The sequence below is a fragment of the Cupressus sempervirens genome, chromosome 11, assembly GCF_028749045.1.
Source record: "Cupressus sempervirens isolate cs-2001-9-10 chromosome 11, ASM2874904v1, whole genome shotgun sequence".
Classification (NCBI taxonomy): domain Eukaryota; kingdom Viridiplantae; phylum Streptophyta; class Pinopsida; order Cupressales; family Cupressaceae; genus Cupressus; species Cupressus sempervirens.
Window position 1 is genome coordinate 234602455 of NC_143128.1, and position 19486 is coordinate 234621940.

The 19486-nt window shown below is 31.9% G+C and overlaps 1 protein-coding gene across 2 annotated transcripts; it reads left to right on the forward strand.

Annotated features, from left to right (window-relative positions):
• Positions 1-13773: 13773 nt before the first annotated feature.
• Positions 13774-17430, forward strand: LOC149529024 (uncharacterized). 2 transcript variants are annotated; one of them, XM_089810997.1, is made up of 6 exons: positions 13774-13969; positions 14562-14661; positions 15574-15737; positions 16945-17011; positions 17127-17189; positions 17293-17430. In XM_089810997.1, exons 1-5 carry the CDS (start codon positions 13883-13885, stop codon positions 17141-17143), a joined length of 435 nt encoding a protein of 144 aa, XP_089667123.1. In that variant the 5' UTR covers positions 13774-13882; the 3' UTR covers positions 17144-17189; positions 17293-17430. The 2 variants fall into 2 exon arrangements, 1 of the variants encoding a protein (XP_089667123.1); XR_016359055.1 differs by lacking the exons at positions 13774-13969; positions 15574-15737; positions 16945-17011; positions 17127-17189; positions 17293-17430 and adding an exon at positions 15439-15521 and having other exon boundaries at positions 14491-14661.
• Positions 17431-19486: the final 2056 nt, after the last annotated feature.

A 19486-nucleotide genomic window follows, 5' to 3' on the forward strand; every position in this document is an offset into this window, starting at 1 on the left:
TTCTTGTACTATATTGGCCGTATTTGGTAAGTTTCCCTCTTCTTGTTGATTTCTCAAGTAATTGATGATTTTGTCCTTTCTGACTGCAATGATATTTTATCAAGACAAGATAGACAAGATAGAAAACTTGCACTCACCCAATATGCACGACACATAACTAATAGACAAGTTGCTTAGCAACCAATACCACCATCTTCCATCTTTGGCAAGAACTTGGTTGCCCTGCAGCTCTTGTTGTTAAAGTGATTGATGGATATTATTAACTTAACAAACATTCATCATCTAAACTATAATCAATGTTGATATTCGAATGTTTGAATTAAGTTAACATAACATAACATATTTTTATAAATACCAATTATACATTTGGTTAATCAATGGTTGGGAATTGTTGTTATAAATGATTAATTAGTAATATTAGTTTTGAGTTGATTGGGGAATGGAAGTTTTCCATATACATCAAGTTGAGCTCATTAACAATAGTTTTTGAATAAGATGGAAGCTATCAAATTGAAGTTATAGGTTTTGGTTTTTGGCAACCATTATAGCTGTTAAAACAAAAATTAAATATACATATGATAATGATGGATTGGTGTGGAGAATGAGTTCATGCAAATAATCAAATTACTATTTTAGTTAAATATTTTATAATAGTTTAAATTATCATAAAAGTAGTGTTCCATGTTTTTGCTTGATAGTGATAGGTATCTCAGTGAGGAGCGTGAGGGGACGAACTAGAGAATCAAATGCTTGTGCAACCGTGAAGAATCATGATACGTTGAAGAGACTAAGAATCCCTCAGCATAGAAGATGAAAGTAGATTTGCAATTGGATTATATGTTGAACCAAGTAATGCAATCTTATGCGATATGGAACCCTAAACTAGATGCAACCCTAGGTCTGGTTACCAAGTCTCAATAATTTATCATCACTGAGCATAGGAAAAAATCCCATATGTCGTACAATTCCCACTGGCATTGCAATCATGGAAATATGAATAGGACATATGTTATAGGTTTGTCGGGATGAAATCTAAGCATTCGAGGCACAAGAAGACAGAATGACTAGAACATTTATCCCTTTTGATGTAGCAAGTTAACATAAGCATCAGAGCATAAACACTAGGATGACTAGGATGTCACTTGCATGGCAGACACACCAACCACACAAGAGATCCATCTTATGCTAAGTATTTAGTAAGTATTCTATCCACAACAACCCTTACATTCGTAACCTAAGACATAAGTGTGCTAGATATACTCGCAGTGACCCATACGTTCACTTAACAAGATGAGTATCAATATGTATTGTAGCATGAAGAGTTCACTCCAACAGATAAGGAGAAGAACCAACGTTATCGATGTATCCGTATAAAAGGAGTCGAGGTACACCCAACCATCCAATACAAGATGGAGGCACTTATAGTGGACACCCCTCTTATAGGAATATGTCAACTTATTGGAACTAAACTACAAACAGAAAGCAAAGAAAAGATCATGCCCCCAGTCATTACTTCTCTAGTCATAAATGACATCTTCAAGTTATTTGAGGGGACATGATGAAAGCAAAAGTGAAACAAACAAAGAAAATGCTCTGCATATCCAAACAAGTATGCCATTTTGAGTTCAATGTTTGTCATGGGATTGATATCAAGTGTCAATGTCCAGAACATGGATGAAAGAAATCTCTTTAGTGGGGTGACAATAGTAGGGGGTGACAATAGTAGGTAGACGCAGTCAGAACAACTGGTGACTGAGGTCAAAGAGGAGTCTTCGAGATGAAAAATCTAAGAGGACTGAATGGCAGTAGACAGACAGCCAGAATGACTGGTGACTAACGCAAGAGAGATCTTCCATAAGGGAATCTCAAAATGTGACCTGAGAAAAAATAGGCAGACACAGCCAGAACAACTGTGACTATTGCAAAAGAGATTCTTTGAGGAGAATCTTGACAAAGAGTGCCACTAGTGATAGTAGCCAGACGTAGCCAAAACAACTAGTGACTATCACGTAAGAGATTTTATGAGGGGAACCTCAAAAAATAGTGACACTAGCAATAGTAGGTAGAACACAGCCAGAACAACTAGTGACTATTGCACAAGAGATGCTATGAGGTTGGAGAACAAGGCTTGCAAGTTATGACAAGACTCAATCCATGGATACATGAGCGAAAAGTAGGAAAAGCAAGAAAGCAACTGTATAGGGAGCCAGAAGATACATTATGGGATGGAACATTGGGAACAAGAGGCACTTGTTTACCAAGTTTTCACCTTCTTGGCAGATCTTTCATTTTTTGCTACCATGATGCCTATTTCAAGGTTTTCACCAATGACACTTTTCTTGTTTTTCAATGTTTTTGTATTTTTGTATTTTTCTCTTTTTTTGTATTTTGGAATTTTTCAATTCTTTTTGGTATTACCAAGTTGCCTATTTCTAGGTTTTCACTGGGGTAATGATTTTTTTAAAGACTTTTTTCTAATTTTTAGGATCTTTTAGTATACTTAAATATGTACAAAGAGCTTTTGCAATCAGATCAGCTGTAAAACCACTTCAGGTGGAGAGTGTTAATAGGTTCCTTGAGCACTTCTCCCTCGGCTGTAGAAAGTTGGTAAGCACCTGATCCATACACTGTAGTAATGATGTAAGGACCAAGCCAGTTTGGTTCAAACTTCCCCTTTTGGACTCATTGTGTTGATTTTTAGGGTTCTCTCTCAGGACGAGATCACCCAGTTGGAAGTCATGTGGCCTAACTTTTCGATTGTAGCTTCTTGACATTCGCTGCTGATAATCTCATAGATGATCACATGCCACTTGTTGACATTCATCTACTAGCTCTAGCTCTTGAAGCTGATCTATCCTATAATCTTCATCAGTAATAAGCCCTTTCATAGAGATTCTCAAGGTAGGAATCTTGACCTCTATTGGAAGTACAACATCTACTCCATAAACCAAAGCAAAGGGTGTTGTACCTGTTGGAGTCCTGATGCTTGTCCTATACACCCATAAGGCTGGATTAATCTGGAGGTGCCAGTCCCTCCTAGATTTGTTGACTATGTGATGGAGGATCTTGAGGACCACCTTATTGGATGCCTCGGCCTAGCCATTATCCTAGGGGTAATAGATAGAATACCAATGTTGTGTGATTTTGAATCGCTTGCATAGTTCCTTGAGGTCTTTATTTTTGAACTGTCTTCCATTGTTAGTAATGATGGAGGACAATACACCATACTTGCAAATGATGTAGTCTGTGATAAAAAAGAGCTATAGTTTTTCCATTTGCTATTGTGAGAGGTACTACCTCTACCTATTTTGTGAAGTAGTCTGTAGCTATGATAATGAACTTATGTCCATTCGAAAAAGTTGGGTGAATCTGACCCACCAAGTTGAAGGCCCATTGTTGAAATGGCCATATTGTAGTAGATGGAATCAACTCCCTAGCTGGAGCATGAATTAGATTCTCATGGAGCTAGCACTACTTGCAAGACTTAGCATACTTGATTGCCTCTTGCTCCATTTTAGACCAATAGTAACCAACTCTAATGAGTTTGCGAGCTAGTGTCAAGCCATTTGAGTGGGATCTGCAAATGCCCTTGTGAACGTTAAGTAATGTGCATTTGGACTCTTTGGGTTCTAAACACCTAAGGAGTGTTCTATCGAGACCTCTCCTAAACAAGTCGTCAGCAATAATGACACACTATGAAGCATTATAGTTAGGTAATGTTTCTCATTCTGGGTTAGACTGTCTGAAATGGTTTGGTTACAGAGGTAGGAATAGATGTGATGGTAGTGAGATGAGTCTTATCCTACAATAGAATAGATCATCCTAGAATTAGGGGTGTCATAGGCTGGGCAGTGTAACTCTTCCACCAGGAACTCATGTCGAAGATCATTTTCAGGCATCTGTAGCAAAGAGGCCAAAGTAGCCATAGCATCAGCCGCTTAGATAGAAACACTCTAGTGCTTAAATTTAAGCATAAAATCGACTTAAGTAGCTACATGAGAACATGGTTTTAGAGTGTTAATCTCTTCTAGCTTTTATGAATAAATATTTATAAATTTCTTGGTCAAATTTATGAAGGAGGATGATATGATTTGTTTTTGTGAATGTTTTTGAATTCCCCTTTTATTTTTAATCTACTCACTTGTAACCTTTTGTGAATAATGAATTTCTTATGAAGGAGGAGAAGAAATCTATTTCTTTACCTTTTGTGAATGTGAGTATTCCCTTGTAATCATTTTAACCACATTTACATAGCCTTAGATTCGAGGAATGTAGTGTGCTAATCACATAATATTTACAAATTTCTTGATCAAATCTTTGAAGGTGGAGGAATTTCTCTAGCCTTTGTGAATTTAAGCAAGGATTCAAAGGATTTGATTCTTACTTTTTAAATCTATATTTAGATAGCCATGTATGCAATCTATTGATCGGATCGAGGGTGGCTCGTTATAATTGTTGTTTTCTAAGATCACTGCAAATGAACTAACAATTGTCATGTGTTGATTATTTTCCAAATGCAATTTGAAGGCTTATTAAATATGAGAGGAAGATACATGTCTCTATGGTTAATCATCACTAGTTAACATATTATTTATATTAGTAATATGTATAATAATGTGTGTGTGTGTATTATGTACAATAATATATATTATTTAACATGGATAAATATATATAGGAAATGATGATTTGCAAATAACAATAATGTATATCAGATCAAATCAATCCGATTGAAGCTACAACTTTAACACTCCCTCTTAGCTTGGGAGGATTTGTAAAACACATTATGCCCTCAAGTATATGAAGAGATATCATCTTAGTATGACATTCAATTTACTATAAGGCTAAATTTTTCAACACTCCCTCTTTAGCAAAAAGAGAATTTCAACAATTATAATGCAAGATTTGAATATCACCTTAAGTGTGGTCTATGATATATTTAAGTTATGGTGTCAGTCAAAATCTAGCTCGAAGAACCATAAAAAATTGGTTTTCATGGTGTCTGACAAAATCCATCTTGAAGAACCATGGCAAGTTGGTTATTAAGGTGTCAAGAAAAATTCAACCCAAAGAACCATGATAAAACTTGATCCTAGACATCCAATACATTTTGGTGCTACAGGTTAATGTAAATATCTAGGAGATAGGTCAAACTATTAATAAGATATCACCTTTCAATAGTTGCCTTATGTTCGTTATCATTTTTGGCGCTCCAGAACAACAACTTAATGTAGCCTTGTTATGATAACAGGTCCAAATATTGATAAGATTGCCACCTTTCAATATCTCCCCTCTAAATATATACATCAATGAAAGATCATTACCTTTCATGACATAATCACAACAACATCATTTACTAACTCACATGATATGCACCATGAACCAAGTCAGACGGTGGACCCACCACAACTGCTACTAGAGGGTGGAACAAGAGCTTTCACCTTAGACTTCTCTCTTATATAGGAGAGCACATTACAAATAATTTCACTTAAAAATTCTTCTCATAGAGAAAATATCATCCACAAAGGATTGCATCTCAAAATTTCTCCCTCTGAACAATGATCTTGGGAAGTTAGATCATGTAGTTACTCCCTTTGAAATTCTCTTTACCCAAGCATGCCTCTTGGACTCTCTCTAAATTTGATATTAATCTTTCAACCTTCAGTGATAATTCATTATTTCCTCTTGATGTATATAGGGGTAGGCACACCAAAATCATGTAGTCACATACATGCATTTTTAGACTCCCTCTGAGTATCAATCTTTTAAGCTCCTTCATTTCTTTAGAAGAAGTGCCATACTCCCTCTTAATGTAGAAGAATCTCATAATATCAATGATCAAAGATGTTTGCTTCAAGAGCCTCATTTTATCCATCTTGATCATTAGGGTCTTTAGAGATACTATCATTAGATTGAGTCTGCACATGTTAGGTAGCATCATGTAAAGTACCAACCTTCTTTTCTTGTAATAATATCCACAACCATAAAGAAAAAAATCAAGTCAAATAAACCTTATAGTATGTATATAACTACAAATAAGAGAGAGACTACAAAGAGTAGATAAATGTAAATGATAAGAATACTTATTTGCACATGAAGATTTAAAAATTGTATTTTTAGTTATCTGAGAATGTAACATCTCCCTTCTAAATAAGGTTCAAGTGGGAATGGAACATTGACTATTCTTCCCCCCACAATGTAATATTTCCACTCATTCTTATATTGTTGAACACTTTTGTATTAATTATGATAACTTATTTCTAAATTCTAATTATCTCTTTTCATCCATTGAAGGTCCAAACATTCATTTAGCTTTAACGGTAGAAACAAACATGTCCTTCAATTTTCTCAAACTCATCCACAATTGACTAATATCTTGATTGAGTATGATTGTGCCACATGTATGGATCTACAAATCATACTTTGACTTTCATTTATCAAAGAGAGACTCGTAGATGGTTCAAATGAATTCTTAAAAACCTCATTAATATCTCACAACAACTCAAAATTTCTTTGTTCATGCAAAGGTATTTGCTTGATCTTTTTATTAAACCTATGTTACACACATCTTGCTATATAATTTATATCATTAGTGAATCTTTCACAACATGTTTTTTTCCCTTCTAAATTAATATGATCATGACCACTAAAGGTTGACTGGATCATATCCTCTATATGCTTCCTCTATTTCAAGGTTTCCTAAAATGTCAATCTCTCTCTAAATCTCAATCTCCCTCTTTTCCTGCAAGAACATTCTCAAAGGAAAAGATCAAGACAAACAACTCGTATAGAAATATAAATGAGAATGTTAACATTAATTAGAATGCTAGTGATTTAACTCATGCTTACTACTAACAATAACGTAAATGATTGTAACATAACTTCTTTATTTTATAGTTTCAATAATGGAAGTAAGATGACATTATACTCAATCTTTTCTCTTCATACTCTCATAATGCATCTCTTTATATTTAATAAAGTTTATATCAAATTATTAAATATCATTTTGAATAGATGTATATAATTCAAATGCCAAATATATTCTCAATTATAATATCTCGTGTAATATTAAATATTTAAATATTTATAAAATTTTCATTATCAATAAAGGATTCATAATTATAAAAGTAAATAGATAACTTCATACCTTATTGGTGCCTTTTATGTTATTATTCTCAATAGATGGGTGGCGACATTCTTTGGTCCTTCTATAACACCCAATGGTCTAAGGTGACACTTTTAATTCTCCATGTAATAGCAATTTGGATAAAAAGGGGGCCACCCTTTTCTTTCCAATATATTTCCTCCGATTCTTGCCACAATGTCAAACTTGACTGGATTTGTGTGGTTAGGCGATGACGAGGTGATGATGTGGGAACAATCCTCTCCCATTCCACATTAAAGTCCTTTATGTACATGACATGAAATGTGTTGGACCTTGTACTCCACATTTGCAATTATTCAAGGCCTCCTACTATAAAGAATTTTATTTTACACCAGCCAATGCATTTGCACATAATTTATCAAAACCATTTTGATGAACCCATTTGTTCATATCATGAAAGTGGAAAAAGAGCATGCTTTTTCAAACCATCACTTTTTTATTCTACAAACATCTATTTCCACCCCTTGTTCATTAAGTGTGTAGGTCACAACCAATAGAGTTAAATGTAGGTTTGATTTTACACAACTCATTGCATTTTATTTGAATGTTTATAGTTTTTTGTTATTCTAATCTTATTTTTCTATTCTACTTAGTAGGTCTACCTTGCATCTGTTGGCCTTGTGTTTTATTTTTTGTTACAATATGGAGATATTCTTTGGTCTCTATAGAAAGGATCACTCAAAACTAAGCTATGAAATACAACTGATTGTAGAAATCTATAAAAAATGAGAACATACATGATAAATTGTGTAGCCATGCGGCTCAAAATTCATCAAAATGACTATAACTTCTTCTTTGTTTAGACTACGTGAAAGTGCCTCCACACATTTCTTTGTCATTATATATGAATTCAGTTATTGTATGTTTATATTCAAATTTATGAATTTGTTTCTTGTGAAATTGGAGAAATAGTTAGAGGAAATGAGGCACATCACAACAAACCAAACAACTTTAACAATTCAAGCTGAGCTACTCTCGATTTTCACGTCTGCAAAGTTGTATACATATAAATTAAACCACAAAATATTTATGTGAATACTTTGAAATATGGACATCATGGAGATTGCAAACCTACCAACAGTTGGGATAAGGACAAGGAAGAAAATGTAACAAATATACAGGGCTTCTATGTTTGTAGGATATATATATAAACTGAATCTATTAAAAGATTTGCAAATGCATCAACAAATTTATCAATTTCCTACCACATCTTTCTAATTCAAACCATGTAGCTTGAGAACATAATTTTCAGTTCTAGAAATCTTTGTGATTCAATTTTTAATGAGCATTCGAAATATCATGTGTGTGAACAAAAATCTCAATTTCCTAGTAAAACTTTCTCTATCTCACATCTCTATTTCTCTATCTCACATCTCTATGGAAATATTGTGAAAGAACATTACAAAGAAACAATGCTAAAATTCATATTAAAAGGATGGTAAAAGACGCATCTAATGGACTCTGGCAATACATTGCATGCCAAAAAAAAAAATAGTTTCCTACTAGAAATCTTCAACAGATTGTTATAATTTGAAATTTGTCTAGAAAATATTTTAGTTCACTACTCACTAGAAATTCAGTAAGGAAGACAGTATGAATGGACTATAAAAATATCATGTCTTGTGAACAAGTTTTTCAATGTCTAACAAGAAAAATTTAGGCCAATGAATACGTTTCTTCCTACTATAAATGGTTTAGGCCTATGAATAGGTTTCTTCCTACTATAAATGACTGTGCATGTAGTTTAAAGGAGACTAAATGCATAGAAAATATCAATCTAGTGAATAATTTTTTTAAATTTACTACTATAATATTTAATATTTCATACCTTTTTAAAATTCCACTAGAATATTTGATGCTTTTAAAATAAAGAAAATAATGATTAATTACCCTAACATAACCATATAGAAAAAAAGGTCCACATAATTTTCTCTGCAAATGAATTTTCACACTAATGTTGTTTATTTATAGATTATAAAAATCTAGTTGCTACTATTCACTATAAAAACTTGTCTGGTTATTGATTTTAACAAACAATGATGGAATGTAGCCATTTTATGATTTTAACTATACAAGTATATTAGTTTCATAGAAGACAATGGACTAGTGAAAATGCACATCTATTGAAAACTCTATAGAACAAAGAATCCAACAAAATGTAAAATAACTTCATTAATTAAAAAAGTAAACAATCATTGTGTCTGTAGCAAGATATAGGTGAGAAACAAAAACCATTTTACTTGCAATTTTGTGAAACACAATGAAGTCACCGATTGATAAATTTACAATGGAAATATTATATTTGCAAACTATCAAATGAAATAAATGACAATGAAAAGCTCGTCCCTATGGATTCAATGGTGAGCACCCAGTACCGTGATGTCATGCTCAACAGACCACCTAAACAAGTTCTAGCGGAGATGAAGTCTAAAACAAGTAAAATAGAAGAAAAATGTGTTTTCTATGTCAATTTATATAGAGATTTCAGTCTTTTAATAGAAGCATAGTTAGGTTTCTAGATGGTTGTGACTATTTAATTGAATAATTGAAAGTGGGTTCTTCAATTTTAAGAAGCATGCACACAAATCTACGCAACAAATTCTTCATTTTACTTCCACATCATAACATGCAAAGAAATTATTTTGAATAAGTTACTTCCTCTAACACAGACATCAATGGATGGGTGGATAAAATGAAGATCCCCATGTTATGCATCATGGACATATTGATTTGTCGATAAATTCCAATTGCACTCTTAATTTTTTTTCTAAAATTTCTATGAAAAGAAAAGAAAAGACTGCTGAAAAAATAGCTTCAGCCAATAAGAAAAATTCAACTTCAATTTAATATCTTTGTAAAAATACAACATTTCTAAACAATCTAGATTTAGGAAAAGATTTTTCATGAGCACATTTTTCAAGAACTCAACCAATACTAGACAATGTAATGAAAACTATAGTCTCTTGCCTTAAAAGGTAGGGACTAATAACAAATTTTAAAAATAAGGATTATGTGGTTAAGTCATCAACCAAAAAAGTAAAAACATTAATTTGTCCATATCAGATCTTGAAAATCTCACGTATCGTGATGCTTGCTAGAATTTGAGGGAGTTTAGAAGGTGATAGGTTAAACCAACCTAATCTTCTTTTATAGGTCATCAATAATTTTATAATTAGTCAATGTAAGATTGTTGAAATATATTATGACTACCGCAAGTGGTTTTGTTGTAAGTAGGATAAGTTGCAATAGAAGTGTTAAAGGTCAAAACCCCCAATCAATGTTTTGTTACAAATAATTAATCATCCACAATGTGGCACCAAAATCTATTTGTCAATAGGGGACCACGTATCATATTCTAAGTGCATGAAAAACATATACATTGTTGTGTCATCCGATGATTATCTTTCCATTATTTTTTCTAGTCAAACTTGTAGAGTCAGCATGCAAGGTCATCTATATAACCTATTAATGTGATGTCGATGTCATCTAGTTGACCATTTACCTTGGTAACTTAAGTTGGTCATATCTACTACATATAGACTCTATTGTTGAATCCAAATATAGTTCATAAATCAGTGCAACAAGCACTTTGACTTGGCATAAATCTTTTTCTTGTATTTAATAAAATAAAAGTTTGATCCTTTTCCTAACCCTCTAACATTTGGAAAGATATTTGATTATGCATAAATTCTACATATGAACTTATTTTGAACCACTTCAATTTGTGCTAATACCATGTCAGGGAACTCCATGCATTGATGTTGTTTTCATGAGAATATGAGTATGTTCTCTTTTTTTTTTCCATTTAGATCTACCAAGATCATGCATATTTATTTTGTACATACATATTGTGGTTGCATCTTCATTTAATTTATTTTCCTTATACTATAGATGCATTAATACCTTGTTTAAAACAAGAACTTATATGAATAGATATGTCTTACATCTCTTAGTTTAGTAATACAATTTCTAACAATTTTTAAGTGGTTGGTTTTTATATTGGAATTTTCTTAATGAGTGCTCCATGTGAAGGGATTGACAATTTATGATGCAAAAATTGTAGAGGTATATCTAGATGATGAATGACTATTCCATGTAGGTCACATTTCTCTAATTTCTATTTTATAGTCATATTTTATATATTAAAATGTTGTCAAAATGGGTAACATTCCCAAAAGGGACATTAAAAATGTGATAAAATCACTATCACTAGATTGGTAGCCCATGTGCCACAACCATAGTTAACACACTACCCACCCATATTTAATATCAAAATAAGAAATTATGAGACTTCAAAATCCTACTATCACACAACCTCTAGATTATAGTAATAAAATAGTAGAAATCTTAGCTGCCCACATAATTATTCATAGTACAAATAAAACCTAAACAAAATGAAACCATGTTTAAAGTTTGCAAAGTTTCCATAAAGGAAGCCACATAGGGTTTGCACTTGTCCAACATTAAAAATCACAACAAAAAATTTAAAGTGTGGACTGAGAGAAAATCCTCATTATTTTTTCTCCTCTAGGGGAGTTTGTTTAACCAACAATACATAGAGCCAATCGTTAGCAATGAATCTCTAGTGTCTTTGGAAACTATTTGCATCCTCGTTAGCTTTACCCTTCACCTTCTCCTACTATAAGACCTCAAGGGTGGTAGTCACTTCATGTATAGCTTCAACTAGAAAAGTATGCCAATGTGTTGAACCTAAGGTCCAAGTCCATCATATATTTCTTTAGGTTCTCTAGCTCCACCCATAGATTTTTTAATTGAGTTCAACCTGCACCAAAGTGGTTTTATCCAAGTTGGGGGTGAAGAGGTGGGTCTAAATGAGAGGTGGATATAAGGGGCATGCTAGGAGGAGGGGGGGACATGGGGGGAAAGGATGTGGATTGGAGGATCCTCCTTCGGCTTCCTGAGAGGGGAAGTAGTAGTTAAGGGTGAATAATCACTAGTGCCTAGGGCATCCTTGTTGGTGGTGAGGTCTACCATGCCCAAACTAATTGAGGAGTCTTAGCATGTTCTTCTTCCTCATCCTCAATGTAGAGGTACCTCCTAGCTTTCTCTTTTTGTCTTGCATTTTTCTTTTTTTCACCACTTCCCTTCGATTTGAAGTTTGAATCAAGCTCTTCTAGACTCTCCTATTTATCTACCCTTTTTCCTTATTAGAATTATTAGTAATCATGTGGGAGCATCTCCTCTCCCAAGTAGAATCCATAGACACCTAACCCAACTCAACAACAAGATCCAACTTAGGGTAAATATGAGAAAATGACACCATGGAGGTGTCCTTCATTTCTAGCCTTCTTGAAGAAGGGAAATCCTAAGAAACAACATGTGAATTTAGAATGTAGGTCAGCACAACTACAAGGGTATTGTTGGGCCTTAGAGATTGTATAAGAACAATGTTGCGACATGGACACGTGGTGCGGTGAAACTTACATAAACAAAAGACAAGGCATTGGTGGAGGATGGTCTAGTTTTTAAGATGGTCCTTGATTTCCTAGTGATACTTTCTTGTGAGGAATTGTGGGTTTTCTTAAAGAAATTCACTAAAACATAGTGTCTATTAAAGTAACTTTAGCAATTTAGTAACTTCGATAACTTCATTTAAATTCAAATGCAATAATTGAAATTTTTGGAAACTCTAGCATGAATAAATGATATCTAGCCTTCAAATACAACTTCTTTAACATCTATAATTTATGTTGTAGGTCTACAAAATATTGTACTAAAAATACATCAAATGAGAGTAAATAAATATGACCCAGTTTCTCATGTGATTACTCTTAAGAAACTAGGGCCAAAATTTGAAAGTCAAGCCTACCTTTCAAGTGGTTATTATAAAATAATATTCCATTGCATGTCTTTAATTCAATATTTAATACATTCTTTGACCATCTAAGATTGAAATTAAAACCATAATTGTAAAAATGTGAAATTATTAAATTGATATAAAATATTTCAATTTATAGGTTAACATTTCTTAAAACATAATAGTGACTAAAGCTAAAACATAATAATGACCTAACAAGGGTTTGAACTTTATTGTGCACACCAAAAAAATCACCACTTCACATCCAAGAGTATCTTCCTTTAAAATTGATTTGAATAATTAATAAGAAGTGAAAAATTCAATTTGTAAAAAACAAAATAATATTTTTTACTTCTTCTTTATTGGTGTGCCAATAGTACTAGCTTATACTTACACACTTAGACATATATATAGAAAACTATATCTCTTACAACTTTAAATTTAATTAAAATTAAAAATTATATATTATATAAAAATTAAATTTTCTATAACTTTGTGTATGTCTAGTTCATTTAACAACAGCCCTATTTGTTTTTCTTTGTATTAATTACTTGGATAAACTATGAAACCTGTAGATTGTATTTTTATATAATAAAATTTTGATATTTATGAGTTTCTTTTTACTCATTTATGCCAGTGCGTGTCCTAGACTACTTAATTTTTATAGATAACAAAAGGATCTTCAATTATTGACATTAGTTTGCAGCTTCCACGTAATTCATTCAGCTTGGATAAACCACGACATTTTTACCTGTGTCATCTATATATATGTTCACTCACCTTCAATAGATAGAAAGCTGTGTATTAGTTATAACATTGAAGCGCACTGCACTGTGAAACAGATAAATTTCTTTTAATTTCTCCAACTGAAAGCTCTCAAAGAGGGAGTAATTAAGAGTTTCATGGCTGACATCTCAAGGAAGAATTCGTGCAAAAATTGCATGAACTCTGCAACTTGTAGACATCATCCGCCCGCACAGAAGAAAGAAGTGTTGACTCTATTATCTTTCTTTTTCTTCAATATTTTTGTGTTTTCTATTTCTGTTGACAAATTGATTTTCTTTATAAGCACTTTGAAATCATGTTCGAATTTATGTTTCTTCCTTTTCATTTTGCTTGTTTAGACGGATGTTTTGATTGATCTTAAAGATATTCCTGCTAAAACATTTGATGACAAAATGATTTTTCATGGAAAATGTTCAGATCCAAATTCGATTCTGATAGAAATAGGAAGGTTATCATATTAATTTTATTACATTGCGTCAGTTTATCATTTAGCTGTTTTGTGCTTGAGTCTGTGTATTTTTCCATTTCTCTACTCTCACTCTCCGATCTATCATCTCATTGTTAGAAAGTTCAAATAAAACCAGAGTTGTAAAGTGAAATACATTTAATGTTTTCAGTCTATTGAATAATATTATAAGAATGTCGAGCTCTGATGATGATTAATAGAAAAAAACAAAAAATATTGATAATGAAAATTCAGTTGATCAAATCTAGAAAAATAACAGATCTGATTAAATTTCTAAATATTTTTTCACCAATTTGTACTAAACACGTTTCTTTGTGTGCTTTGTTCAGTTGTCGGTGCACTTAGACATGGATCAAACTGGACCAAAGCGAAAGGAGAAGATGAATGAAAAAGTGCATCACATGGGAATTATTCCTACAGACACAGAAGGTATGAAATAGTAATTCACAGCTCTTGATATGTTTAATAATAATTTTACAGTACCATTTACTCTTCTTAAAAAAACTTTAGTTCTTCACATCATGGACAAAATATCTTAGGGACGATGTCTTTCAGCTTTTTAGAATGACCTAAAACTCCTCGACAAAATGTTTGAATTTTCTAAAAATATCTCTTGAAGTTGTACAATACTAATAGAATTTTCAAAAATGTCCCTACATACACTATACTTATAACTTTTACTAAAGTTGTACAATACTAATAGTATTTTCAGTAATGTCCCTACATACACTATACTTATAACTTTTATTAAAGTTGTACAATACTAATAGTATTTTCATAAATGTCTATAATTTATAACTTTTACTTGTAGATTCATTGCTTTAAAATACTGTGAACATATTATCATATACTAATTTATAGCTCTTGTCATGTTTAAGAATGATTTTAGAGAGCCACTTACTCTTCTAAAACACTCCATAATATGGGTTTAAAACATTAGGATAGAGAAAAAATTAAGTTTCAGCATTAGAGACAAAAATATATTAGGAACGATGTCTTCCTCTTTTAAATTTTTTCAATTCTCTATAAATATCTCTTGAAGCTGTACAATATCAATGATATTTTCATAAATCCCCCCACATAGACTACAACTTTTACTTGCAGATTTACTCTCGTTTAAAAGTATTGTGAACATATTATCATTAGAAAACAAGACAGAAAAAGATCTTGTAGATATTTACTCATTAAAGACAATACATATTGCAGTACTAGAATTCATTGAACCCCATCTCTAAAGTTGTGAAAGGCAATGTGATAAAGTTGTGGTGGTGAAGTTTATATCTTGTTGATTTTTATACGCCTTTTCTAAAAGACCTAGTGTAATTGTGGGGAGTAAAACAGAAAAGGTACAAAAGCATGAAGTGACTGAAGAAGTAAAGCAGTACATAAGTGAGAAATGTGGAGGCCATTCTCCAGAGCATTCTTTTCTCTGCTCTTCAGCGTGCTACGGTGGACCGCACGAGTATTATGACTCTCTCAAACAGAGAAAGGAACTTCTAAATAAGGTAATCTCTTTTCCTTTTAATTTATTGAAGCATTAAAATACACATAATTAATGTTCTCTTGGATAAATAAAAAGTTTACAGTAATGTCTAAAGGAATACAAAGATTAATAATTATTTTTTATAATGGATTGTATCATGTTTGGAAAATGAAATTAGATGAATAGTATTGTCGAAAAATTATATTGACAATACTTCTGTTTTATTTTTACAATTCGTTTAAGTAGTGAAATTTAGTATCTTTGAATTTTATAACAAGAAAAAATATATATTTGTTTTATTTTCTTATTTTTAATTTAAAACATGTATTTTGAAATTATGAGTGTTTGGAATACATTAGATGGTTCAAATTGAAGAGGGAAAAGAGAAACAAGTAGATTGTAGATCTAGCTTTTGCAAAGAAGGGGATAGATTGCTAGCAAATAAAATCTTTGATTATTTTATCTGGTTGTTTTTAATTAAACTATGTGCATTTTTGCTATCTATGTTTGGATCACGCTACATGATCCATGATAGGTTGAAGAGGAAAGTAAAAAAGAGGTGACTCATACAATTAGATTGCCTAAATTAAAAAGGTTGGACTAATAACACGTAAAAGTTTTACTTCTTCAATCTGATTGTTTTCTTATAGATTGTTTAGTTTATTGGTGTGTCCTTTCATCATTTAAAAAAAACAGGAATTTCTAGATCTTTGGCTCCTATATAAAACAGAGATTCGTCCATAATAGTTAGTCATTTAATTTCTTATTTATACACTTACTTGATTTAGTTATATTTTTTTAGCTTATCATTGATCTTTGGTTCACATTTCATCCCCTACAATGCCAAATTAAGATTTCTAGTAAATAATAGAACAATAGTGTTATATAGAATAAAAGTTTTAATTATTAAATCTAACTATATATTAATTAACTTACTTATATTTTTATCAATCATATCATTCATGTTTAGATGTCAGTACATAACTCATCAGATTAAAGATTAAAAACAGCGATAGATTGCAACTATAAGGAAATTTTACATTTCTATTCTCTTGTGGATCATTTATTTATTTAAAAAATTTGTTTTTATAATGAAATTCAAGTTTTGTTTTTCTTTTACAGTCTCATGAAAAAAGCACATTATATATATATATATAACACATTCATTAATAAATTGCAAAAATATTAAATCTGTAATCTTGATATCTTAATTTAAAACTGAATCACAGAATAAGACGAAAGAGAAAGCGGAATCATCTAATCCTGAATTAGCAACACGAGGGGATTGGTGGAAGGGTATGCTAAAGTTTAACACGACTATCAAAACGCAATTTGATTAAATATCTCTGCCTAGGAATCACTTTACAAGAGCAAATGTTGTAAATTAAATATAACCATTTGATTATTATAGGTTCTCTCTACTACTAAAAAGCTAATGCAAAATGTTAATTCCAGCTTCTTCCATAATCGTCAGGTATGGATGCCTGAACAATTATCAAGATGCATTGATTATTTTGTTGGCAATGATGTTAGACTGTGAAATTAGACTGAATCAAAGTTGCTTCGTTGTTTCTCAGGCAATATTTACAATGGTAAAGCTGGGGTAAGCAAATGGATGGATATGGCGTTAAATATTATGTCTCTTAAGTTTCGCTCTCTCGAGCATAGGACGAAACTATTTACTGCCTGGAGTTTCCTAAAATAATTTGAGTAGAATTTCAGACAAAATCTAATTTCGTATATTTGATAAATAAATTTCTTTTAAGTTTCATGCTATCTTAGCTCTTTTCCACAAAGTTTTTGGACTAAAACATAGTGTGATTAATATTAGTATTATCATTATGCGCATGTTGCGAATAATGGCATCTGTTAGGGTTTACACTATTGTCACCAAAACATTCGAAGACATCAAGCAGATAAATGAATGAGAACGTGTTTAGTGGTGGAAAGTCTTCTTTTGAAAGGACTCTGGTATTGGATATGTTTTTGTCGATAGGAGTGGTAATTGTTAGTCCTCGTGGTAAAGGCAGGAGACTATAGTTTTCGAGTTACATTTTTATATTAATCTACTCGGAAATCTACAGATTACATATAATCTTACTTGTCCTATAGTTTGAGTAAATTTTGTTATTAAAATGAAAATTTTGAATTCTTATCTCTGATTTCTTAATGGTTGTGCTTGTTTTTGCCGGTAGTTTTTTTGTTTTATCTTGCAAAAAAATAAGATGGGACATTTCGATGATAATGCACACTCCATGGACTTGGAAGACATGAAATAGATGGAGCTTAGCCAGCAATGCAACATTAATATATATGATCTCCTTTGTGTTTGTTGAATAAATGGCATTATTTCATGCAAACAAGTGTCTCTGAATGAGGCGTAAATACTATTATTTTAGGAGATGATACAAAGCAACCTTATCATTTTCTCACTCATAGCCTCCAAGTTTCTATAGCCTCCAACTTTGCTAAGAGGTCACATCTTCTGTGGTAGGGTTTTCTTTTGTCAATTTTTACAATCTTGGGTAAGTAACATGTTATGGTTTCTGAAAAATTTAACCTCAAATTCTTCTTTTTGTATAACACTTATATTTTTCTTACAACTTGGGAAAATATTGAGGCAGAGTAACATGTTATGGTTTCTATTGCTTTGAATAGTCATAATTTCTCCCTTTTCTTTAACATTTAATTTTTCCCTACATTGTGCAAATTTTGAGAGTGAAATTCTACTAATTTGAACTAGATTTAGGGTTTGAATTTGGATATCCAAAAATATTTTTCAATCTTTGAGCACCACATTAACAGCATGAGAAAGCCATTTAAGCCATGGCCCTATTTGTTGAAAGTAATTATCTATCCTAGCAAGCCCTTGACATTCTAATGTGCTCTAGGTAAATAATTTCATTTATTCTTAATCCATTTTCTTCATGTCAATTATTTTTTTACCACCTCTACCTAGCATCTTGAATATTAAAATGTTGGATCTGATTTTACTATTATCTATAATGTTATTCTTCTCATTGGCATGGACTAGATTTGGATGTCATGAGCTAGCATGACTAAGCACCAGAATAAATGTAGAGGTTGGTTTGATAATAAAAATGAAATTTAAAATTTAAACTAGCATTATTTATGGATAGATATAGCTATTCTTATTTTGAGATGTCATTCTTAGCGATTATAGCAATTGTGTTGGTTCTAGCATTGAATTCCACATTTGCATGGCCTCATTCTCTATTATAGGGTCTATAGGCCCATTCCTTGATTTAAATATTCTATCCATGTCCCACTGAAGCTAATGTTTCATTAGTTTTTTGGTAGAACTTTAATTGGTTTTTTTATTCAAAAAATAAATTCAGAATATACAACTATTTTTAGAATTTTCCCCACCATTTTGAAAGCTCCAAAATCTTTCCCACCCCTTCATTGAAGGACAATAGGTGCCCCTACTTGTATTTCATCCATTTAGCCATTGCCTAGATCTTGGTTGTTTTCACACTCTCATGGAAATTCTCTCTCTCCCTAGGTATATTTATATTTTTACATCTCCATGTCTCTCTCTATATATATCCATCATGTTTATTCCAATATTATCTCTCTATATTGATCTCTATATATTCCTTCCTCCCTCCCCTCCATATCTGAAAAAATCTCCCTCTCTATCTATCCATTCCTTTCCATCAACCCGTTTCATATACCTTTAAATTTCTACATCTCTTTTATTGTCCCACTATATCTCTGCATATATGTATATGTATCTTTTTATCTCTT

Coding starts and splice junctions, on each gene's coding strand:
- LOC149529024 (XM_089810997.1), top strand. CDS start 13,883: ATGGCTGACATCTCAAGGAAGAATTCGTGCAAAAATTGCATGAACTCT. Junction 14,662..15,573: donor TATTCCTACAGACACAGAAG/GTATGAAATAGT, acceptor GGAGTAAAACAG/AAAAGGTACAAAAGCATGAA. Junction 15,738..16,944: donor GAAAGGAACTTCTAAATAAG/GTAATCTCTTTT, acceptor ACTGAATCACAG/AATAAGACGAAAGAGAAAGC.